Source organism: Mobula hypostoma, chromosome 2 (genome assembly GCF_963921235.1).
Source record: "Mobula hypostoma chromosome 2, sMobHyp1.1, whole genome shotgun sequence".
NCBI lineage: Eukaryota > Metazoa > Chordata > Chondrichthyes > Myliobatiformes > Myliobatidae > Mobula > Mobula hypostoma.
In genome coordinates, this window is record NC_086098.1 from 236260432 (window position 1) to 236284431 (window position 24000).

Here is a 24000-nt window from a genome sequence, read left to right on the forward strand (position 1 = left end):
TGATGGGATGATGCAGTGCGAGTGTCAGTGTGTATGATGGGACAATACAGACGGAATTTTACTCTGTGATGGGACGATGCAGAGGGTGTTTCACTGTGTGTGATGGAACATTGTAGAGGAAGTGTCACTGTGTGTGATGAGATGGTGTAGAGGGAAATTCACAATGTTTGATGGGAAAGTTCAGAAGGAATCACTGTGCGATGGGAAGGTGCAGAGTGATCTTCAGAGTGTGATGGGATGGTGGTGAGGGAGCTTTACTGTCTGTGTCATGTGATGGTGCAGAGGGGTGCTTCACTTCTGTGTAATGGGATGGTGCAGAAGGAATGTCACTGTGGGTGTGTGCTGGGATAGTAAAGAGAGATCTTTGCTGTGTGCATGATGGGACTATCCAGAGGGTGCTTTACTATGTGTGTGATGTGATGGTGCAGAGGGAGCTTCACTTTTGTGTCATGGGACAGTGGACAGGGAACTTGTGTGTGTGTGTGTGTGTGATGGGGCGATGCAGAGGGAGTTTCACGGTGTGTGACGGGACGGTGCTGAGGGAGCTTCACTGTGTGTGACCGGACGGGACGGTACTGAGGGAGCTTCACTGAACGTGATGGGACGGTCCTGAGAGATCTCCGCTCTCCACCAAAACCAAGCTGTGAACGATGTTGTAGTGCTCTACTGCGCCGCCTGGCGTACGAGTGGGCGGTCCTCCAGTTTGGAGAGTCGAGCGCGAGCGTGTCGATACCAGGCCTGGTCTGAGCGGGAGCGGGAAGTCCTCCAGTCCTGTGAACCGAGCGCCAGCGGGTCGATGCCAGCCCTGGTCTGAGCGGGAGTAGAGAGTCCTCCAGGCCAGCGAACCGAGCACGGGCGGGTCGATGCCAACCTGGGCCTGAGTGCGAGCGCGGTACTGGGAGCGGGAGAACGGGGCGGCCCCGAGCGGCCGCGACATGTCGAGGATCAACCACCAGCGGGACTACAAGGCCGGGGATTTGGTGTTCGCCAAGATGAAGGGCTACCCACACTGGCCGGCCCGGGTGAGGGAGAGGGCGCGGGCGGTGGGTCCGGGGAGCGGGACGATGATCGCGGGGGAGGTGCGGTGGTGGTGGGGGGAGGGGAGGGGAGGGGGCGTGAGGATGGGTGGAGGGAGTCGGCGTCACGTGTGCCCTAGGGTCACGTGGGTGTTTGTGGTGATCACATGGTTTGGGGTGTTGGGTAGGTGGGTCGAAGAGACAATTTTTGGGTGTGAAGGAGTCACTTTGGGGTACTGGGTTATAGGGTGGTATGTGTGGGAGGGAGTCAGGCATGTTAGGTTGTGTCTGTGGGTGGGTGGAATGGGCAGCGAGATGTTTATACTGTGTGTTTAGTAGGGGGCACATTGTAGGAGTGTGGTTATGGGTGATTGGGAAGGGGATTGTGTTGTAAAGTGTTCAGTAGGGGGCACAGTGTTTTGGGTGATTGGGAAGAAGTTCACAATCGTTGGGTGGACTTTTGGGAAGGTGTGAAGGGATAACAGAGACGTGTGGGTCATTGGGAGGAATGATCAAATTGTTTTATAACAGGACTTCTGAACCATAGTAGGGAAGGGGGGCCCAGGACTCAGGTGTGAGGATCTTTGTGTGGAGGGAGGGACACGTAGGAGCGATGTGCAGGACGGTGCAGTGGGTTGAAGGGGTTTGAGGCACCGTGGTGGGGCCTGCATGAGCATGGTGGTGTGTGTGTCTGGAGTTGGAGTGAAGTGGGCTTCATGGGGTAGGGAGAGGAACGAATGAGGGTGAACAGAAGCAACTTAGTTACTGGGAAGAGAGATGGTGGGATAAAGGATCATGATGAGTGATGTGGGGTGTCAGATGGGTCCGGGGTGGGGTAATACATTGGGGAAGATTTGGCAGGGGATATGTTGGGAAATGGAATTGGAGTAGATGTGTCCGTGACTGTAGGCTCCTCTCCCTGAGTCTCAAATGGGACGAGGTTGAGTTGTGTTGTATTGTGAAGAGGGAAACGAAACAAACAGTGTGGGGGCTGATACTATGTGTGAATGGGTCGGGGTTGCTTCAGATCGCGGGTGTGAGTGCAATAATGTGTTCGGACAGAGAGAGAGAGAGACAAAAGGACTCTTGATTGGCTCTGCGGATGAACAAGGTGCACATGGTGGTGTGTCCTCTACCTTACACGCCATTCTGATTGGGAAATGTATCACCGTTCCTTCATTGTCAATGGTCGTAAATCCTGGAACTGCCCCTCCACAGCTCCGTGGAAGCATCGCCAACAGAAGGATATCGAGAACTATGTGGAGGGGCCAGCATAGATATGCTGGGCCAAAAGGCCCAATTCTGTTCCTCTATGAGATCAACCTCAGAGGTGATGTTCGCTCCTCTGGATGTATGCCCCCACCCCCAAGACAGCTCATCCTTACCTTTAGGAGTGAGCAGTGTCGAGCTTGCCCACAGTGTCCAAATCAGAGATGTTTACAGACACACACAGGTGGAGGTTGCGAAGGTGTTTATTTACTTACAGATATAGCGCAGAACAATCACTTCCCGGGCCACACCACCCAGCAAACCACTGGCCTAATCACAGGACAATTTACAGTGACCAGTTAACCTACTAACTGGTATGTTGGTCTCTGCTGAAACAATGGTATGGGATCAGACAGAATTGGCACCGTGTCATGTGCAGCATTAGGTTCACCATATTGAGTGGGGAGGGGAGGGGAGGTGGGGGGGGAATGCTCAGTGTGCATCCCCTTGTAGCCAAAGAAGTGACTTAGTGTCACATTCTGAAGATGGGATCAAAAATTTTAAAAGCGGTGCTGTGCTAAGGAAGGGTGGTACTTGGGGAGGGTCACACATTACATAGGGTGAGACTAAGGGTGACACTGGGGAGGGACGGTTGTGAGGGAGGGTCACACCGTGGGGAGGGACGGGAGTGAGGGAGGGTCACGCCGTGGGGAGGGACGTCAGTGAGGGAGGGTCACGCCATGGGGAGGGACGGGAGTGAGGGAGGGTCACGCCGTGGGGAGGGACGGGAGTGAGGGAGGGTCACGCCATGGGGAGGGATGGGAGTGAGGGAGGGCCACGCTGTGGTGAGGGAGGGTCATACCATGAGGAGGGACGGGAGTGAGGGAGAGTTACACTGAGGGAAAGGGCTGTGCTGATGTAGGGCCACCCTGTGGGAGGTGTTAGTTTCTAGTGATGCATCAAAGTATGGCCACCTTGTTGAGTGTTTGTGCAGGATACTGCAGTCTCTGTTTCAGTTCTGGGGTGGGGATGTTCTCCCCATAGTTCTTAAGTACCCCGTCTAAAGCTGTGTGGACTATGTCTAATTGCATCATATTGGTGGGATCTTGCTGTGTGAAGATAAACTGTGGTGTTAATTTCTAATAACAGTAACTGCGCCTTGTGCACTTCAGTGGCTCTGGGATGTCCCGCAGTTGTGAAAAGTTTTACAAGGAAAGCCTTTCTCCCTCAGCAAGGAGTGGTACATTGGGCAGGTATGCAGGGGGCTATTATACATGGGAGAGACAGTGAGAGGGTTGGTGTCATCTTGGGAGAAGGTGGTAAGGGGAGATAACACATCATTACAGAGAAGGGAAACACATTTCATACACATATATATAAAAAAAGATAATTGGTTTGAGTGCTTTCAAGCATGTTACTGAGTGGCCAGCTGTAACTTTGCTTTTAAAGTAAAATTCCACCATTATGAAATGAAATCCACAAGTATTACGGTAGGTTACAAATATGTATTGGGGCAACTGCACAGGATCGGGAAAAGCCATGGTAAATTATAAATTCAGCCAGCTCCATGCTGGGCACTGGCCTCCCCAGCATTGAGAACACCTTTAAAAGACGATGCCTCAAAAAGTCGCCATCCGTCATTAAGGACCCCCATCAGCAAGGACATGTTCTCTTCTCGTTGCTACCATCAGGGAGGAGATACAGGAGTCTGAAGACACACATTCAACCTTTCAGACACAGCTTCTTCCCCTCCACCATCAGATTTCTGAATTATAGTGAACCCGTGAACACTATTAACTATTTTTCTCTCTTTGCACTACTTAATTTATAGTTCTATGTATATTTTGTATTGAAAATTGAATTTTTATAATTATGTATTACATTGCTGCCTCAAAACAACAAATGTCATGACATATGCCAATGATATTAAACCTGATTCTGATTCTAAACTAATTAAATAAGACTTGAAAAATACTTTTGACAAAACTGGACTTGAGGTGGGTAAAGCAGACCGTTGCTGAACCTGACCAGGCAAAGCCCCATGTTTTAGCTGTTGTTTGCCATCCCACTCATGCAGCCACCCTGTTCTTCCGATTTGCTGGTCATGAGAGGTGCTGTGAGGTTCTGCAGAGCTGCAGAGATCCTTGGAAGTCAAGTCCTGTTTGTGCTTTCAGATCTACTGCTGTTGGGAGATGTCATGGGCCACATTGTCCCTGTGTTGACTTTTCCAGTAGCCCCCACACCCCAGTTCATACCCCCTGCCCTTTCCTTTGCCAATCAGTTATATTCCCTTCAGATGCTTATCTTGTGTCATTTGAAAATTTCCCTGCTTGCAGGCAACACCTTCCAGGTTGCAACTTACTGAGTTTAAGAAAAAAAATCTCTTTTCGCCCCTGAGTCTTTTGCAAGTAATCCACATCCTCCAGCTCCTGGATCATTTGGCTCCAGAAATAGTTGCTCCTCGTTTACTAGCATTGATAAACAGAGGATAGTCACAGTGGTTGGGTCTCTGGCACTGAGTCTGCCTCTGTGACTCATACGGGAAGGAAGAAGAAGAGGCACGCTGTGGTGATAGGGGACTCATTGGGGGGGGGGGGGCAGACAGGAGATTCTGTGGGAGAGAACAAGATTCCCGGGTGGTTTGTTGCCTCTCGGGGGCCAGGGTCTGAGATGTCTCAGATTGAGTCTTCAACATTCTTAAGTGGGAGGGTGAACAGCCAGAAGACATGGTCCATATTGGTACCAATAATATGGGTAGGAGGAGTGACAAGGTTCTGCATTGGGAGTTCAGGGAGTTAGGTGATAAGTTAAAGGGCAGGGCCTTGAGGGTTGTGACCTCAGGATTGCTACCCGTGCCACATACTAGTGAGGCTAGAACTAGGAAAGTTATACAGTTTAATATGTGGCTAAGGAGTTGGTGTAGGATGGAGGGAATAAGATTTTTGGATTATTGGGCTCTCTTCCAGGGAAGGTGGGATCTATACAGAAGGGACGGTTTACACCTGAACTGGAGGGAAACTAATATCCTAGTGGGAAAGTTAATGCCGCATGGTGGGGTTTAAACTAGAGCTGCAGTGGGATTGGAACCAGACTACGAGAACAATTAGTGCAGCCGTTATGGAGGCAGATGTTGGGAAGACCTCAGACAAAGTCAGGAATCAAAAGGTTGAGCGTGGTGAGACAAAATCAAAAAGGACTGAAGGTGTTGTATCTAAATGCGCGCAATATATGGAATAAGGTAGAGTAATTTGCAGTACAGTTGCAGATTGGCAGGTATGATGTTGTAGGCATCACAGAATCATGGCTGAATGATTATAGCTGGGAGCTTAATATCCAAGGATACACATTGTATTGAAAGGACAGGCAGGAAGGCAGAGGGGTGGCATTGCTCTGTAAAAAATGAAATCATATCATTAGAAGTGACATAGGGTCAGAGATATTGAATCATTGTGGATAGAGCTAAGGAGCTGTAAGGGTAAAAAGACCCCGATGGGAGTTGTATATAGACCCCCAAACAGTAGTAAGGATATAGCCTACAAATTGCATTGGGAGATAGAAAATGCATGCCAAAAGGGCGATGTTACAATAATCATGGGAGATTTCAATATGCAGGTAGATTGGGAAAATCAGGTTGGTGCTAGATTATAGGAGGGGGAATTTCTAGAGCACCTACGAAATGGCTTTTTTAGTGCAATTCTGGTTGAGCCCACAAGAATCCAGAATCAGCTATTCTGGATTGGTGTTGTGCAATGAACCAGGATTGATTAGAGAGCTTAAGGTAAAAGAACCTTTAGGGGAGGAAGTGATCATAATATGATCAAATTCACCCTGAAATTTGAGAAGGAGAAGCTAGTCAGATGTATCAGTATCACAGTGGAGTAAAGGGAATTACAGACGCATGAGAGAGGAGTTGGCCAGAATTGGTTGGAAAAGAACACTGGCAGGGATGATGGCAGAGTAACAATGGCTGAAATTTCTGGAAGCAGTTTGGAAAGCATAGGATATATACATCTCAAAGTGGAAGAAGTATTCTAAAGGAAAGAGGAAACAATAGTAGTTAACGAGAAGTCAAAGCCAACTTAAAACCCAAACACGAGAAAATCTGCAGATGCTGGAAATTCAAGCAACACACACAAAATGCTGGCGGAACACAGCAGGCCAGGCAGCATCTATAGGAAAAAGTACAGTCGACATTTCAGGTCGAGGCCCTTCGTCAGGACTAATGGAAAAAAGAGATAGAGATTTGAAAGTGGAGGGGGGAGGGGGAGACCTGAAATGATAGTAGAAGACAGGAGGGGGAGGGATAAAGCCAAGAGCTGGGAAGTTGATTGGCAGAAGGGATAGAAGGCTGGAGAAGGGAGAGTATCATGGGATGGAAGGCCTTGGAAGGAAGAAAGGGGGAGGGGAGCACCAGAGGAAGATGGAGAACAGGCAAGGAGTTATTGTGAGAGGGAAAGAGAGAAAGAAAAAAAAAATAAATAAATTAGGGATGGGGGTAAGAAGGGGAGGAGGGGCATTAACAGAAGTTAGAGAACTCATTGTTCATGCCATCAGGTTGGAGGCTGCCCAGATGGAATACAAGGTGTTGTTCCTCCAGCCTGAGTGTGGCTTCATCTCGACAGTAGAGGAGGCCATGGATTGACATATCGGAATGGGAATGGGACGTGGGATTAAAATGTGTGACCACTGGGAGATCCTGTTTCCTCTGGTGAACAGAGCATAGGTGTTCAGCGAAGCGGTCTCCCAATCTGCGTCGGATCTCACCAATATATAGAAGGCTACACTGGGAGCACCGGAAACTGTATATCACACCAGCAAACTCACAGGTGAAGTGTTGCCTCACCTGGAAGGACTGTCTGGGGCACTGAATGGTGGTGAGGGAGGAAGTCTAAGGGAAGGTGTAGCACTTGTTCCACTTACAAGGATAAGTGCCAGGAGGGAGATCGGTGGGAAGGGATGGCGGGGACGAATGGACAAGGGAATCGCGTAGGGAGCGACCCCTGCAGAAAGCAGAAAGTGGGGAGGAGGGAAAGATGTGCTTAGTGGTGGGATCCCATTGGAGAGAAAACCCAAAGAGAGGGCATATAATAGGGCAAAGATTAGTGGGAAGTTAGAGGATTGGGAAGCTTTTAAAAACCAACAGAAGGCAACTAAAAAAGTTATTACGAAGGTAAAGTTGGAGTGCAAATGTAAGCTAGCCAATAATATTAAAGAAGATACCAAAGCTTTCTTCAGATACATAAAGTGTCAAAGGTGAGAGTGGTTTTCGGGCTTCTGGAAAACAGTAGTAATGGGGGACAACAAAATAACGGATGAAATGAGTTAGTATTTTACATCTGTCTTCACTGTGCAAGACAAGAACAGTACGGTGGAAATTCCAGGTGACGGGGCATGAAGTGTGAAGTTACCATAACTAGACGGAAGGTTCTTGAGAAACTGAAAGATCTGAAGGTAGACAAGTCAACAGTACCAGATGGGGTACACCCCAGAGTTCTGAGAGAGCTGACTGAAGAGATTGTGGAGGCATTAGTAATGATCTTTCAAGAATCACTAGATTCTGGAATGGTTCCAGAAGACTGGAAAATTGTAAATGTCCCTCCACTCTTTAAGAAGGGAGAGAGGCAGAAGAAAGGAAACTAGAGGCCAGTTAGTCTGACCTCAGTGGTTGGGAAGATGTTGGAGTTGATTATTAAAGATGAGGACTCAGGGTACTTGGAGGCAAATGATAAAATGAGCCATGGTCAGCATGGTTTCCTTAAGGAAAACCTGACAAATCTGTTGGAATTCTTCGAAGAAGTAACAAGCAGAATAGACAAAGGAGAATCAGTTGATGTGTACTTGGATTTTCAAAATGCCTTTGACCAGGTGCCACACGTGAGGCTGCTTAACAAGCCGCAAGTCCGTGGTATTACAGGGAAGATTCTAGCATGGATAAACCAGTGGGTGATTGGCAGGAAGCAAAGTGTAGGAATAAAGGGAGCCTCTTCTGACTGGCTGCTGGTGACTACTGGTGTTTCACAGGGGTCTGTGTTGGGACCGATTCTTCTTACATTATATGTCAGTGATTTGGATCATGGAATTGATGGCTTTGTTGCAAAGTTTGCAGACGATATGATGATAGCTGGAGGGGCAGGTAGTTTTGAGGAAGGACTTAGACAGACTAGGAGAATGGGCAAAGAAATGGCAGCTGGAATACAGTGTCAGGAAGTGTATGGTCACGCACATTGGTAGAAGAAATAAAAGCATTAACTAATTTCTAAATGAAGAGAAAATACAAAAAATCAGATGCAAAAGGATCCTCATTTCAAGAGGATTAGAATATAAAAGCAAGGCTGTTACGTTGAGACTTTATAAAGCACTGGTGAAGCCTCACTTGGGGTATTGTTAGCAGGCTTGGGCCCCTTATCTTAGAAAGGATGTGCTAAAATTGGAGAGGATTCAAATGAGTTTCAGAAAAATGATTCCAGGGTTGGTTGGCTTGTCATATGAAGAGTATTTGATAGTTCTGGGCCTGTATTGACTGGAATTCAGAAGAATGAGGGGTAAAGCTATCGAATGGTGAAAGGCTTTGATAGAGTGGATGTAGAGACGATGCTTCCTATGGTGGGAGAGTTTCAGACCAGAAGACACAGATTCAGAATAGAGGGGTATCGTTTTAGAATGGAGATGAGGAGCAATTTCTTTAGCCAGAGACTGGTGAATCTGTGGAACTCTTTGCCACAGGTAGATGTGGAGGCTAATTCTGTATGGATATTTAACTTGAGCATGAAGGGATACGGGGAGAAGGCAGGATATTGGGGCTGAGAGGAAAATTGGATCATGATGAAATGGCGGAGCAGACTTGAAGTGCCAAATGGCCTGGTTCTTCTCCTATATTGTATTGTCTAAATGAGTCCATTAAATCTCCACTTAACCTCATGTTTTGTTTGTAAGTTTAATAAAACCCTAGCTTCTCCACCCTTCCCACAGAACTGAAATCCTTCCTTAAGTACATGGTGGCCATTCAACCTGTTTTGCTAATGCTGGCTCCCAATGGAGGAAATCCCTCAGTTCCACCTTTGGCTTTTGAACTGGTTTATCATTGTCACATGTACCAGAATACAGTGAAAAGCATGATTTGCGTAATCTCTATACAGATCAAGTCATTACACAGTGGGTTGAACAAGAACAAGTTAAAATAAAAATAATGCAGAATAAAGTGTTACAGCTACAGAAAAAGTGCAGTGCAAATAAACCTAAAAGATTATAATGAGGTAGATTGAGAGGTTAAGAGTCCATCTTATCGTATTAAGAACCATCCCTGTCCTAGTTACTTTGCATTGGCTTCCTGTATCTTAGAACTGATTTTAAAGTTCTCTTGTTTTTAAAGCTCTGTCTGGGACCAGAGTACATCACAGAATCACTTCTGTTTTATAATCCTGCTCGAGCGCTCAGGTTGCCTTCTGCTGGTCTCTTAATTTTAAAAATTCTCCCTCAAAAGGTAATTGGCAGGCCAGCTCTTTTGAACCATGCTGCTGCACTGTAGAACTGAATACCTGAAACTCTTAAGGGCTGCAGACTCAGTTGACAGTACTAAGTGGCAGCTCAAAACCTATTTTCTTTTAACTCACATAATTTTGTCTTTTATTTTCATATTTGCACCTTATCCCATTGTAAAGCACGCTGAACTACACTGTATGATAAGTGCCTGATAAATAAGTTATGACATATTTTTATTTTTTCTCAGCTCAAGCAGGTAAAACCTGAGGTACAGGCGTAGCCAAGCACGCTCATTTCTCAATTGCTAGGAACTTTCATACTGTTCTAATAATGTGGCTTTCTGGAGATTTACATAAATATTGCTGTGTAGGCCTAATTGATTGATGTTATTGTGTAGTGACTTTGGGGTGATGCCAATTGTAGATGTTACAATTGGGACAATGTATACCCTGTTCTTGTTCCATAGTATTTCAATTTCCTCTTTTAGTTCAGCATATTTCTGATATTTTTTACTTATTAATTTCTGTACGTTATGTGTATTTGTAATGGCTACATCTATTAAGTAAATTGTTCTTGCTTGTTTATCCTGTATTATTATATCCGGACAGTTGTTATGGATTGTCCTGTCTGTAATAATGGATTGATTGTAATATAATTTGTAGGACTTTGACTCTAATACTGGATCAGGCTTGTGTTTATAGTAAGGTAGGGTGTCTTTTATGAGTTTGTATTTTAAAACAATATTTTGGTAAATGATGTTTGTCACTTGATTGCACCTGTGTAATTAATTAGATTGAGTTAAACTGCTGCAGGATCCTGTAATGTGTTGGATTGCTTCTGGTTTCTCTTGACATCTACTGCATTCTTGAATTTGTTGCTCTTTTATGATGTATTTTTGATTTTCTTGTGTTCGCCACCTGGTCCTGTATTGCCACAAGGTACCCTTCTGTGTCTGGTAAGAGATCTCCAACTCTCAGCCAGGCGTTCAACGCTTCCTCATTGGCATCTGGTGTGCTCAGATTGTGGCATTGTCTTCCATGTAGGGCCATGCTCTTCCAGTGGTTAACTTTTTCTTCATTTTTCTGGGTTATGCTTTCATTTAAGTTTAGTGCTATATACTTCTTATCAGAATTGCATATGTTCATGTGGTGTGCTAAATCCTGTTTTTGTTGGTGAAATATATCCTTAGAAGTTTTATCTGACTGTTGTGTAAATTTTTTGTCTGTTAATCCTCTTCCTCCTTCTGTCCGAGGTAGTGTTAATCTAAGTGCGTTCCAGTGTACATAATATTTTCTAAATTTGTCATATCAGTTCTTATTTTTCATTGTAAATTTTCCAGATCAGTTTCAGACCAAGATATTGTAGCAAAAGAATGAGTATAATACAAAAGTGTTTATTGGCTTTGTTATATTTTTACTGTTGAGCTCTGTTTGGCAGATTTTCTTAAGCTTAAAATTCTGTTGAAAATTTTCCCTTTATTGCACTATGATCTATTTTCTTTGGTTGTTAAAATCCCTGGTACTTGTATGTTTCATATTCATCCAGCAGTTGTACTGTATCCTGTTGCTCTGTTTTATATTCTGCTAGCTCTAATTCCACCTTTCTTTATGTTTAATGTTTAGCACTTACCTAGTCCAAAGTTCATGTTTATATCTTTGGAGAATAGTTCTACTATTTGAATTAATTGCTTTAGGTTTATAGATGGACGGAGCGTATAATTTCAAATTGTCCATGTGTAGAAGCCTCGTCAAAGTATAATTTGTTTGGTTGTTTCCGATTTGATTTCATCCAATTCAGTAAATTAGAGAGCGGGTTTCAAGTTAGACAAAACTGTTGTGGGCTGAGAGAGTCACCCTGGAAGTCAAACTTTTGGTTGTTAATGGATAGGGTGATTATAGTACGCCAATGCTTCATCAGGTGTAGTAGGAATTTGTCAAGATTTAGATGTAATTTATATATATGTTAAGATCTCCAATTACCATGAATGTGAGACATAATCGAATGCTTTTTGGTAGTCAATATAACAACATGAAAGATTTCTGTTATTCCACCAGGTTTGATTTATAATTACAGAATCTTATTATTTTTATAGCTTTATTTTTTTCTCAGCTCAAGCTGGTAAAACTTGAAATACGGGCGAAGCCAAGCATGCTCATTTGTCATTTGCAAGGAACTTTTGGACTATTCTAGTGGTGTTTAGTATTGAGGCTTTCTGGAGATTTACATAAATATTGCTGTGTAGCCCAAATTGTTTAATGCTATTGTGTAGTGACTTTGGGATGATACCAGGTGTAGATATTACTACCAGGACAATGTATACCCTGTTCAATTTCCTCTTCTAATTCGGCATATTTCTGATGCGTTTCACTCACTGATTTCTGTATGTTGTGTGTGTTTGGTATGGCTATATCTATGAAGTTGTTCTTCCTTGCTTATCCTGTATTATTGCAGGATTCAAGAGACTAGATCTAGGGGAGATAGCCTCAAAATTCAGGGGAATAAATTTAGGATGGAGATGAGGACGAACTGCTTTTCCCAAAGAGTGGTGAATCTGTGGAATTCTCTGCCCAATTCTCTGAAGCAGTGGAGGCTGCCTCAGTAAATATATTTAAGACCAGGTTGGATAGATTTTTGCATCGCAGGGGAATTAAGAGTTATGGGGAAAAGGCAGGTAGGTGGAGATGAACCCATGGCTAGATCAGCTATGACCTTATCGAATGGCAGGGCAGGCTTGATGGGCCAGATGGCCTACTCCTCCTGTTTCTTATGTCCTCATTATATCCAGATGGTTATTGGGGGTTGTCCTATCTGTAATAATGCATCAGTCATAATATAATTTGTAAGACTCTGACTGTAAAACTGGATCAGGCTTGTATTTATAGTAAGGTATGGTGTCTTTTATGGGTTACTTTGTGATGATGATTACTGTTGTTATGATTGTTGTTATTACAGCTGGATAGAAGATGTTCTTGAGCCTGGTGGTACATGCTTCCTGGCTTTTGTATCTTCTGATGGGAGAGGGCTGAAAAGAGATTGTCTGGGGTGAGTGGGGTCTTTGATTAGCTGTGATACTGAGGCAATGGGAAGTGTAGACAGAGTCCAAGGTGGGGATGCTGTTTCTGTGATGTGCTGAGCTGTGTCCACTACTCTCTGTGGTTTTCATTGTAGAACATTTGGTAAATCAACTCTTTTCTTCTACTTATGTCCTTTTGCCACTTACCTGCACTTACAGTGGCTAGTTAACTTTCCAGCACATCTTTGGGAAGTGTGAGGAAACTGCAGTGGTGTAGAGGGTGAGCAAACTCACATAGAAGGGTCAATGCTGTAGCACCACTAATTGCTACACCTTGTTCTTGTTTTCCTCAATCTGAATCTCTTTGAATGGAATGGCTGCATTCATGAACAAAATGGGCAGGGCTTTCACATGGAGCTTAGGGCCCTGGGGGTGTTGTAGAGTGCTGTAGTTCTGCATAAGTGCAACACAGGTAGACAAGATTGTGAAGAAGCTGTTTGGTACACTGGCTTTCAATCAGGGTGTTGAATGTGGGATATGTGGTATGTAGCAGATGTACAAAACATTGGCATTAGTGAGGCTGCATTTGGAGTCTTGGCCTGAAATGTCGACTTTTTATTCCTCTCCATAGATGCTGCCTGACTTGCTGAGTTCCTCCAGCATTTTGTTTGTGTTGCTCTGAATTTCCAGCATCTGCAAAATCTCCTGAGTTTATGACTTGCATATGTGTTCAGTTTTCGTTAATCTGCTGTAGGATACATGTCATTATAGGAAAGATGCAGAAGAGATTTCTGAGAATGTTGCCAGGTCTTGAGGCTTACAACTAGAGGTCATGGGTTAAGTGTGAAAGGTGAAATGTTAAAGGGGACCATGAGGGGGAAATTCTTCACTCAGAGGATGGTGAAAATGTGAAACGAGCTGCCAGCGCAGGTGGTGGATGTGATTTCAGTTTCAATGAGAAGTTTGGATTGGTGCATGCATGGGAGCGATATGGAGGTTGATGGGATGGGACTAGGCAGTCTAAATGGTTGAGCACAGACTAGATGGGCCAAAGGGGCTGTTTCTCTGCTGTAGTTTTCTCTGATTCTACGACTTGAGAGACTGAGTTATCGACTGAGGACTTTATTCCTTGGAGCATAAAAGACTGAGGAAACTTGTAGAGGTGAAGAAAATCATGAGGGACGTTGATAACGGATTGGGCACAGTCTTTTTCCTGGCACCGGGAAATCAAAAGCTAGAAGGCTTGGTATAAGGTGAGAGGAAAAAGATTTAGAAGGAGCCTGGATGACTTCTTCACCCAGAGGGTGGTGAGTGTATAGAACGAGCTGCCAGTGGACGTTGAGGCAGGTAGCAACACTTCAAAGACACTTGGACAGGTGACATCAGCTAGTGAAATTCTGGAGCATGACTGCTGCCCTAAGGTATGGAAATCTGTACAGTATGTGGCTGCATACCCAGTGTCAATAAAAGGATAACTAGCTAGATTGTTTATGAAATTAGTGCAGAGGCTCATCTGTTTGTATTATAAATAATTTGCATTTGCACAAAGTTCAATGTCCACACTGTGTTTGTATCCTTTCCCATTACTGGAGCACAGCCGTACTGGCACTGGCAGGTGATCTGATGTCAGTGGGTATCAGGGTGGAATCCCTTACTCGCACGAGAAAAGTGCTTGTCGATGTTGGGGGTCAATTATCTCAGCCGCTAAGACCTCACTGTCCTCGGACTCGCCATCTTCAGGTGTTTTAGCCCAATGGCAGTTCCTGTGGAATTCATTGCTATGGAGGGCTGTGGATGACAAGTCATTAGGTGTACTTAAGGCAGCGATCGACAGGTTCTAGGTTGTTAGTGCTACTGATCAGATGGAGGTCTATCTGGGGCAATGTGAAGTGAAAAGTTGAACTTGAAGGTAGACTACAGCGTTAATAGCAAGATTCTTATCGGCGTGGAGGAACAGAGGGATCTTGGGGTCCACGCCCATAGATCCCTCAAAGTTGCTGTGCAAGTTGATAGGGTGGTTAAGAATGTGTATGGTATGTTGGCCTTCATTAGTCAAGGGATTGAGTTCAAGAGCTGCAAGGGAATTTTGCAGCTCTGTAAAGCTCTGGTTATACCACTTAAATCACATAGAATATTGTGTTCGGTTCTGGTCGCCTCGTTAGAGGAGGGTACAGAAGAGATTTAGCTGGATCAGACAGCAGTGCCTTAAGAAGAAAGGTTGAGTGAACTAAGCCATTTCTCTTTTGATAAGCAGGATGAGAGGTGACTCGATAGAGGGGTACAAGATGATAACCGCAATAGATCGAGAGGATAGCCAGTAACTTTACCCAGGGTGGAGCCATAATGTTAAGGTCAATGGAGGAAAGTGTAGGGGAGGGGTTGTCAGAGGTAGTTTTTTTTTACACAAGGAGTAATGGGTATGTGGAACGCATTTAAGAGACTCTTAGATAGACACATGGATGGTGGAAAAATGTGAGTTATTTGGGAAGAAGGGGTTAGATTGATGTTAGAGTAGATTAAAAGGTCTGCACAATATTGTGGGCTGAAGGGCCTGTACTGTTCTGTGTTCTATATGACGAGATTAAGGGTTATGGAGAGAGGGTGCGAGGTGGGATTCAGAAAGATATCAGTGTGATTGAACAGTAGAACAAATTCAATGGGCCGAATGCCCTGGTTCTGCTCCTATAATCTTAGTCATAGAGTAAGCAACATGGAAACAGGCCCTTCTGCCCAGCTGGCATCCTCCCTGCTAGTCCCAGTTTACCACATTTGGCCCATAACCCTCCAAGCTCCTGCCTCCATGTGGCTATCAAAATGCCAATATACCTTACAGTCTTGTTCACCACCTTGTGTTCCTTTAGAAATGAGGGTGTTTGGTGGTAACTGCAAGGCACAGTTTAATCCCTACCCCCTCTGTAAGCGCAGCAGACTAGGCTGTATTCTGCAAGACTTGGATAACTTCCAGGTAGGGGCTGATAGCTAATCCTTGGCCCACAGAATATGCTTGGCAGTGACATCTCCCAGCAGGAGAGAGTAATCAGTTTCCCACTGCTGTCACCAAGATCCCACCTTGGTCACCAAGGGTCACCATTACCAAAGGTGGAACCGGACGAGTGACATAAAAACTGTCACGACACATTAATGGGGTTAGTGGCCCACCAGCTTTTCGCTGAAGCACAAGGGAGGGATGTGATGGAATCGAGATTCTGCTGATGCTGGAAATTCAGAGCAACGCATACAAAATGCTGGAGGAACTCAGCAGGTCAGGCAGCATCTGTGGAGAGGAATAAACAATTAACATTTACAGCCAATAATCTTCAGCAGGACTTCATCATGGGATGCCCTTCACTTGTCTGGGTAAATGCAATGCAACTGCAGCAGTAGTTGGGGCAATCCTTTGAATTGCCATTACACCCACCATCCCAGCTCTACTTACTCACCTCCACTCTTAATGTCTGCTAGGAGCAAGGACAGCAGGCACAGGGGGTGTAGTTCCCCTTCGTGCAGCTCCCCCTTCCCCGACATGTACATCTTCATGGGGTCCAAAACCGGCTAGTTTCACGTGGACAATCTCACCAGAAGGAGTAGAACGGGCACACCACATTGCCAGTTAGTGTTGGACAAGTAACGCCCGTCTCGGTTTGTGGTGTCCTAAATGCTTAAAGCAGGCAGGCAGACTGAGGGCAGAGTTCCCTTCAGAAGGGCATGCGTTTCCACAGAGCACCTCACAGCCCATTCCTTTGGCATGTTCTGCTTGGCCGTCCAGGAGATTTGACATCCTTGTCGTGGATGTCTTTGCTTTGTAAGATTCTACCCACTGGAGTGCACTGAGAGTTGAATTTTCAGTGATTAGTGCTGCAGGTTGGGAGGTTAACATCGGCTTCACCCCCCTTCCCCCCAATAGTGGGTGAGGCAGTTTAACCTGGCATCCAGGAACTGGCATGTCACATGGTGTGACATTCCCACAGTACTGCCCCTCCCACAGTGTGACTCTCCTTCAATACTATCGCTCGCACAGTGTGATCCTCCCTCAGTCCCGCACCTCCACTTGTGACTACCTTAATAATCTCCAGCCCGTGGTATTCTTCCTCCCTTTAGTAATCTCTGTTCCTCAGAGTTCTCCCTCCCACAGTTTAAGCAGAGGGAGTTCTCCCTCCCTCGGTATTCCACCTCATTCATTGCCCTCTGTTCTTCCTGCCCCTCCATACTGAACTGAGTCTAGACTGAGGGCTCTGGAGAGAGGCAGCAACCTCTGACTCTAGAGTGTGTGTAACTCAGCCCTGGCTAACACTTCAGTTTTTTAATGTTTAAGGTCTGCATGCTGTTTATCTTTTAAAATCACACATTAAAGAAGTTTTTTTGCTGTATGGACGACCAAATGAGACTTTAACCATGCAATCAGAGAGGTGCCTGGTGGCCTGTTGCTATGGTGTTGTAGGTTGGGTGTGTCCTGCTGTCGGAATGTGTGTCTGCTCCAGATGATTAACTCTCTTCTCTCTTGGTGAATTGAGTCCTTGTCAGCCGTGGGAATCTCCAGCCCCTCAACTGTGTAGGACTTTACAACTGGGGTTTTTGATATTTACTATTGTTATTACTTTCTATTTGCATTTGTGCTCTTTGTTGTCTTTTGTGCATTGGTTGTTTGTCCGTCTCTGTCTGGTGCAGTTTTACATTGATTCTCAGAATCAGAATTAGGCTTAATATCATTGACCTATGTCGCGAAATTTGTTTTGCAGCAGTACATAATAATATATTACAATACATAACGCAGCAATACATAATAAAAACTATAACTTACAACAAGAAATATAAAAAGAAGAAAATTATTAGTAATGCAAAAAGAGGGAAAAATTTTATTTACTATCAATTACCTCAAAAAGACAAATCTCCGGATAGTGTATAGTGACATATGTACTTTGATAATAAAATTGAACTTTGAGCCTGTTTCTCACTGTCCAGCCCCATTTACTGCATGCTCAGTAAAGCTGCACACAGCTGCTTCGTTCTCCAGCGGCAGGGCCTGCGAGGAAGCTGCTTTTTGCAAACCTAGCCCACAGTAACTACAGCCAAATAATACTACCTGATGTTTTATTTTCTGAGGACCCTCATGTCCTGAGTGTGTGTTACAACTGGGTGGTAGTGGTTTGAGTCACAGACTGTGCATTCAAGCTTTTCCCCAGAGAGCTTGGCACTGCAGGCCAGTGCTGAGGAAGCATTCCCACTGTGGGAGGGGTGATACGGACTCCTACACTATGGGAGGGGCAGTGGCAAGGAAGCAGAACAGGCATGGAGGAGGGGAGTGTTATACTCTTGGAGGGTAGAATTAAGCAAAGGTCAAACTGTCAGACGGGTTAGACAGAGGGAGGGCCATACTTTGGGAATGGTGGTACTGATGGAGGGTCACACTGTGGGAGGGGTGGTACTGAGGGAGGGTCACACTGGGAGGGGTGGTACTGAGGGAGGGTCTCACTGTGGGAGGGATGGTACTGAGGGAGGGTCTCACTGTGGGAGGGGTGGCACTGAGGGAGGGTCACACTGGGAGGGATGGTACTGAGGGAGGGTCACTGTGGGAGGGATGGTACTGAAGGAGGGTCTCACTGTGGGAAGGGTGGCACTGAGGGAGGGTCTCACTGTGGGAGGGGTGGTACTGAGGGAGGGTCTCGCTGTGGGAGGGGTGGTACTGAGGGAGGGTCACACTGGGAGGGGTGGTGCTGAGGGAGGGTCACACTGGGAGGGGAGGTACTGAGGGAGGGTCACACTGGGAGGGATGGTACTGAGGGAGGGTCACTGTGAGAGGGCAGGTACTGAGGAAAGGTCTCACTGTGGGAAGGGTGGTACTGAGGGAGGGTCACACGGTGGCAGGATGGTACTGAATGTGAGTGAGCCGTCTCGCGGGGTTGCCCACCGTGCTCTTCCGTGACGCTCCAAAGCATTTCCTTTACGGGCTGCTCTGTTACACCTTTCACTTCGTTGCCGACTGGACTCACCTTGGCAATTTGTGTTACCATCTGGTGGTGGAAGAGGTCCCCAGTGGAAATCTCTTTATACAGGGGCCCTTCCCCTGTATATTGGGGACCAGGGGTGGAAGGTGTTGCATCTGGCAGTACCATACAACAGGTTCACTGACACTCCATCCACCTGTCCATTCTGTGGGCGGGAGGAGTCAGTGTACTATGCTTACACGGAATGTGAGAGGTTGCAGCCCCTGTATTGAGTTTCCGAAGGGGTTGCTGCTCATGTTCTGGCTGCATTTTAGCACTATGCTCCTCATATACGGGCACCCAGGCTGGAAGGGGGCGGGGTCGTGTGGAGGATCTCCTGGTGGGCTTGCTCTTTGGCCTGACCAAGATGGCATTCACGGGTCGAGACGGAAAGTGGAGGGCGCTGCCCGGGCTGACTGCCTGCCCCTTTTCCCCGAGGATAAATTCCTGCCAGGCTATCCTTGGTGAGGGAGCATGCGGTCACAACGGGGGATTTCTGGGAGCAGTGAGCCCCCTGGGGAATTGACTGTTTTATAGATGGTAATAATCATAGTTTAATTTGAATTTATTCACTGTCTTGTAAATACTGAATGTTTGTACTTTCTGTATTTGTTGTGTAAACAAAGTTTTGTTTTAAAAAGGGAGGGTCACACTGTGGGAGGGGCAATATGAGGGTACATGAGCTATTGAGAGAGCAGTACAGATGGAAGTGCAGTGCTGAGCGAGCTCTGTGCCGAAGCAGCAGGGCTGTCTGTCGTGAATCACTGAGTCGTGGCTGAAAGAAGGTCATAGTTGGGAGTTTAACATCGAAAGGACAAGCAGGAAGGCATAGGCGATGGTATGGCTCTATTGGTAAGAGATGGAATTACATCTTTAGAAAAGGGGTCATATAAGGTCAGAGAATGAATAATCTTTGTGGGTGGAGTTAAGAAACTGTAAGGGTAAAAAATACATTATGGGAATCATATATAGACCTCCAAAGAGTAGCCAAGATGTGGGGTTGAGATTGCAACGGGAGCTGGAAAGGGCATGTAACAAGGGTAATGTCACAATTGTAATGGGGGAACTTCAATATGCAAGGGGATTGGGAAAATCAGATTGGTGTTGGATTGCAAGAGAGGGAATTTCTTGAATGCCTACGAGATGGCTTTTTAGAGCAGTTTGTGCTTGAGCCTACTAGGAGAAAAGCTATTTTGGATTGGGTGTTGTGTAATAACCCGGATTTTATTAGTCTGCATAACATAAATGAACCCTTAGGAGCCAGTGATCATAATATGATTGAATTCATACTGCAATTTGTGAGAGAGAAGTTTGCCCGGGTGGATTGGAGGGGGATACTGGCAGGGATGACAGCAAAACAGAGGTGGCTGAAGTTTCTGGGAATAGTCCACAGGGCGCAGGATAGATGTGTCCCACAGAAGAATAAATTCTCAAGCGGCAGGGCTGGACAATCGTGGCTGACAAGGGAAGTTAAGGACTGCATAAAAGCCAACAAAAGGGCATATAAGATAACAAAGGTGACTGGGAAGTTGGATGATTTGGAAGCTTTTAAAATCCAACAAAAGGCAAGTATAAAGGCTATAAGAAGGGAAAAGATGAAATATGACGGCAAACCAGCTGATAATATAAAGCAGGATACTAAAAGTTTTTTCAGCTATATGAAGAATAGAAAGGGAGGTGGGAGTTGATATTGGACCACAGGAAAGAGTTGCTGGTGAGGTAGTAATGGGGACAAAGAAATGGCAGATGAACTTAGGAAGTGCTTTGCTTCAGTCTTCACTGTGGAAGACACTAGCAGTGTGCCACAGGTCTGTGAGTATCGGAGCAGGAGAGAGTGCCATTGCTATTACAAAGGAAAAAGTGCGAGGCAAACTGAAAGATCTTCAGGTGGATAAATCACCTGGACCAGATGGACTACATCCCAGAGACCTGAAAGAGGTTACTGAAGAGATAACAGATGCATTGGTCTTGATCTTTCAATAATCACTTGATTCTGGCATGATCCTGGAGGACTGGAAAATTGCAAATGTCACTCCACTCCTTAAGAAGGGAGGAAGACAAAAGAATGGAAATTATAGGCCAGTTAACCCAACCTCAGTGGTTGGGAAAGTGTTGGAGTACTTTATTAAGGGCGAGTTTTCGGGGTACTTGGAGACTAATGATAAATTAAGTCAAAGTCAGCATGGTTTCCGTAAAGAGAAATTTTGCCTAACAAATCTGTTAGAATCCTTTGAGGAAGTAACAAGCAGGGTGGACAAAGGAGAGGCAGTGGATGTCATTTACTTAGATTTTCAGAAGGCGTTTGATAAGGTGCCTCACTTGAGGCTGCTTAACAAGCTAAAATCCTATGGTGTTACAGGAAACATACTCGCATGGATAGAGGAATGGCTGACAGGTAGGAGGCAGCGAGTGGAAATAAAGGGGGCCTTTTCTGGTTGGTTGCCAGTGACTAATGGTGTTCCTCAGGGGTTAGTATTGGGACTGCTACTTTTCACATTGTTTGAAAGTGATTTAGATAGTGAAATTGATGGCTTTGTGGCAAAGTTTGCAGATGATATGAAGATCGATGGAGGGGTAGGTAGTGCTGAGGAAGCAATGCGATTGCAGCAGGACTTAGACAAATTGGAAGAATGGGCAAAATAGTGGCAGATGGGATACAGTGTTGGGAAATGTATGATAATGCATTTTGGTAAAAGAAACAAATGTGCAGACTGTTATCTAAATGGAGAGAAAATTCAAACATCAGAGGTGCAAAGGGACTTAGAAGTTCTTGTGCAAGACTCCCAGAAGGTTAATTCACGGATTGAGTCTATGGTAAAGAAGGCATTTATTGTTGTTGGCAACAATAATGTTGGCATTTATTTCATGGGGAATAGACTATAAAAACGAGATAATGCAGAAGCTTTATAAGATGTTAGTCAGGCCACACTTGGAGTATTGTCAACAGTTTTGGGCCCCTTATCTCAGAAAGGATGTATTGTCATTGGAGAGATTCCAGAGGAGATTCACAAGTGTGATTTCAGGAATGAAGGTGTTAACATATGAGGAACATTTGGCAGCTTTAGACCTATACTCCCTGGAATTTAGAAGAATGCATGGGGATCTCACTGAAACCTACCAAATGCTGAAAGGACTAGATAAGGTGGATATGGAGAGGATGTTTCCTCTGGTGGGGGTTTCCAGAACTAGAGGGCACAGCCTCAAAATTTAGGGGTGACTTTTTAGAACAGGAGGAATTTTTTTTAACCAAAGAATGGTGAATCTGTGGAATGCTCTGCCAGAGACTGTGGTTGAGGCCAAGTCCATGGGTTTATTCAAAATGGAAGTTGATAGATTTCTGATTGGTCGGGGCATCAAGGGATATGTCAAGAAGGTGGATGTATCTGGTTGAATGTGATCTGGGGTTAGGCGGAGCAGACTTGATGGACTCAATGGCCTTATTCTATTCCTATGTCTTATGGTCTTTTGAGCTTGCGGTAGATTGTTACTCTGGTAGACCATTCTGGAGGAGTGCAGTCTGAGTTGAGGGACCTTCAGCTTAATGGATATCAAAATCAGGTTTATTATCACTGCCATTTGTTTTGTGGAAACAGCTCAGTGCATTATGTAAATAATACAATTGAGCCATCAGAAGAAATGGAAAAAAAGTGCAAAAGGGCTAAGTAGTGTTCATGAGCTGTTCAGAAACCTGATGGCAGAGGGGAAGAAGTTGTTCTTAAAACTCTACCCCTCCTTCAATTCCCTGCTTCTACTTCTTTTCTCTCCAGATTTCCACCCACATCTCCTCCCACAATCCTGTCATCTCTAATTTCCTGCTGCTGTCCTCACTCTCCCTCAATCTTCTCATCTCTATCTTCCCGCCTTCCCCTCCCTCTCCCCCTCTCATATTTCTTGCTACTGTACCCAGCTCCCACAATACCTCTCCTCCCCTCCCTCTCTCATTCCCTGCTGCTGAATCCCTCTCCCACAATCCCTCCTCCTACTTTGCCAAAAGTTAGAGAGCTGTATGTGTGTGTGTGTCTGTATGTGCATATTTAAACAATCTCGACTGTACTGCCAGGAGATGCCTCTTACCCAGGCCACAGTGATGCAGATTTAACCAGAGACCTCTGCACTCACCAGAGCTTACATTCAACAGTGGATGCCATTTGGCCCATAATGCTAGTGGTACCCCTTTGAAATGGCGCTCCAGTTAGCTCCATTCTTCCCCTCCCTACCAGCTACCTAACCATCACCACCACTGCTAGTACTCACCCATCCCGACCTGCAGACTGTTCACGAGAGGAACACGGAACAGTTGATGTCTCAGTTCAACACCCTCCCCCCCCCCCCCAGTCTGGACAGAGAAAGAAAGAGGAGGTAACTGGTATTAAAAAATAAACCCTTTCATAACCCTTGAACTCTCCATGTGGTTAAAAACTCTCTACATCTCCACTCTGGACCTTTGCCAGGCATTCTGAAGCCCACACCCTCCCTGCCTTGGAAACCGCTTCCTGTGAGTTACCGTGACAGAGCCCTTCTAACTTTCAATGCCTGTATTATACTTTCCCTGCTTGCAAAACAATACTACCTCCTTCGGTCTCTCTGCAGAGATAAAATCACTTGCCCGTGCTGCAGTAAATCTCTCAATCCTTGCGTGCATGCTCGGAACTGCTGCCCTGCCAGCATTCTAAGCTGGCTGTGATTTTCTGTTTCCAGTACTGTGCCTTCACGTGTGACTTAGGTACTAAGCCTGGTGGAAGCATTTCTATGGACAGGAGAAGAGGCAAAATCAGATTACTGGCAGCTTAAAATCAGTTGCCCTAGGCAGATGGGGCTCATCAGCTATGGTTGGCAGCTCATCTCGGAGAAGAAAAACTCTGATCTCAAACATGCGCTGTCTTGGAGCTAACCCACTCACGGGGAAAGTTTTGGGAGTAAACCCTGAGGAAAAATCAAGAGCTTGATCCCTAAGGAACTCCTACGTTGAATTCAACACTGACTGGCAACTCCTATGGTGCCACTGATGCCAAACTGTATTGGTCTCTGCAATTCCTTTGGATTCATCAGCTGCATGCAGAGGGGGAGCCTGCTGCATGGGCAACAGCTTTGCCTCCATATTGTACTGCCCTAGTTTGCGTATGCGTAGACAGCTAGGATGCAACCTCCGTGGATGACCTCGACCAACAGGGGCCTCTCAGCACTATGTGCGACTGGTCAAAGACTATAATCTCAAGCTTGGACGTGCTTGTGCATGTGAGCCCTGTATCTGCCTTGCTTCTTCCCCACCCTGGGTAACTGCTTTAGCTGGGTGAGCCCTGCA

At 45.5% G+C, this 24000-nt stretch overlaps 1 protein-coding gene across 1 annotated transcript in view; it reads left to right on the forward strand.

Moving 5' to 3' along the window:
- Positions 1-765: 765 nt before the first annotated feature.
- LOC134337107 (hepatoma-derived growth factor-like) overlaps positions 766-24000 on the forward strand; it is a 34271-nt gene continuing 11036 nt past the window's right edge. The window contains exon 1 of the mRNA XM_063031956.1: positions 766-1022. Within this exon, the coding sequence (XP_062888026.1) occupies positions 936-1022 (87 nt within the window). The 5' untranslated portion in view covers positions 766-935. The remainder of the gene's footprint in view (positions 1023-24000) is intronic.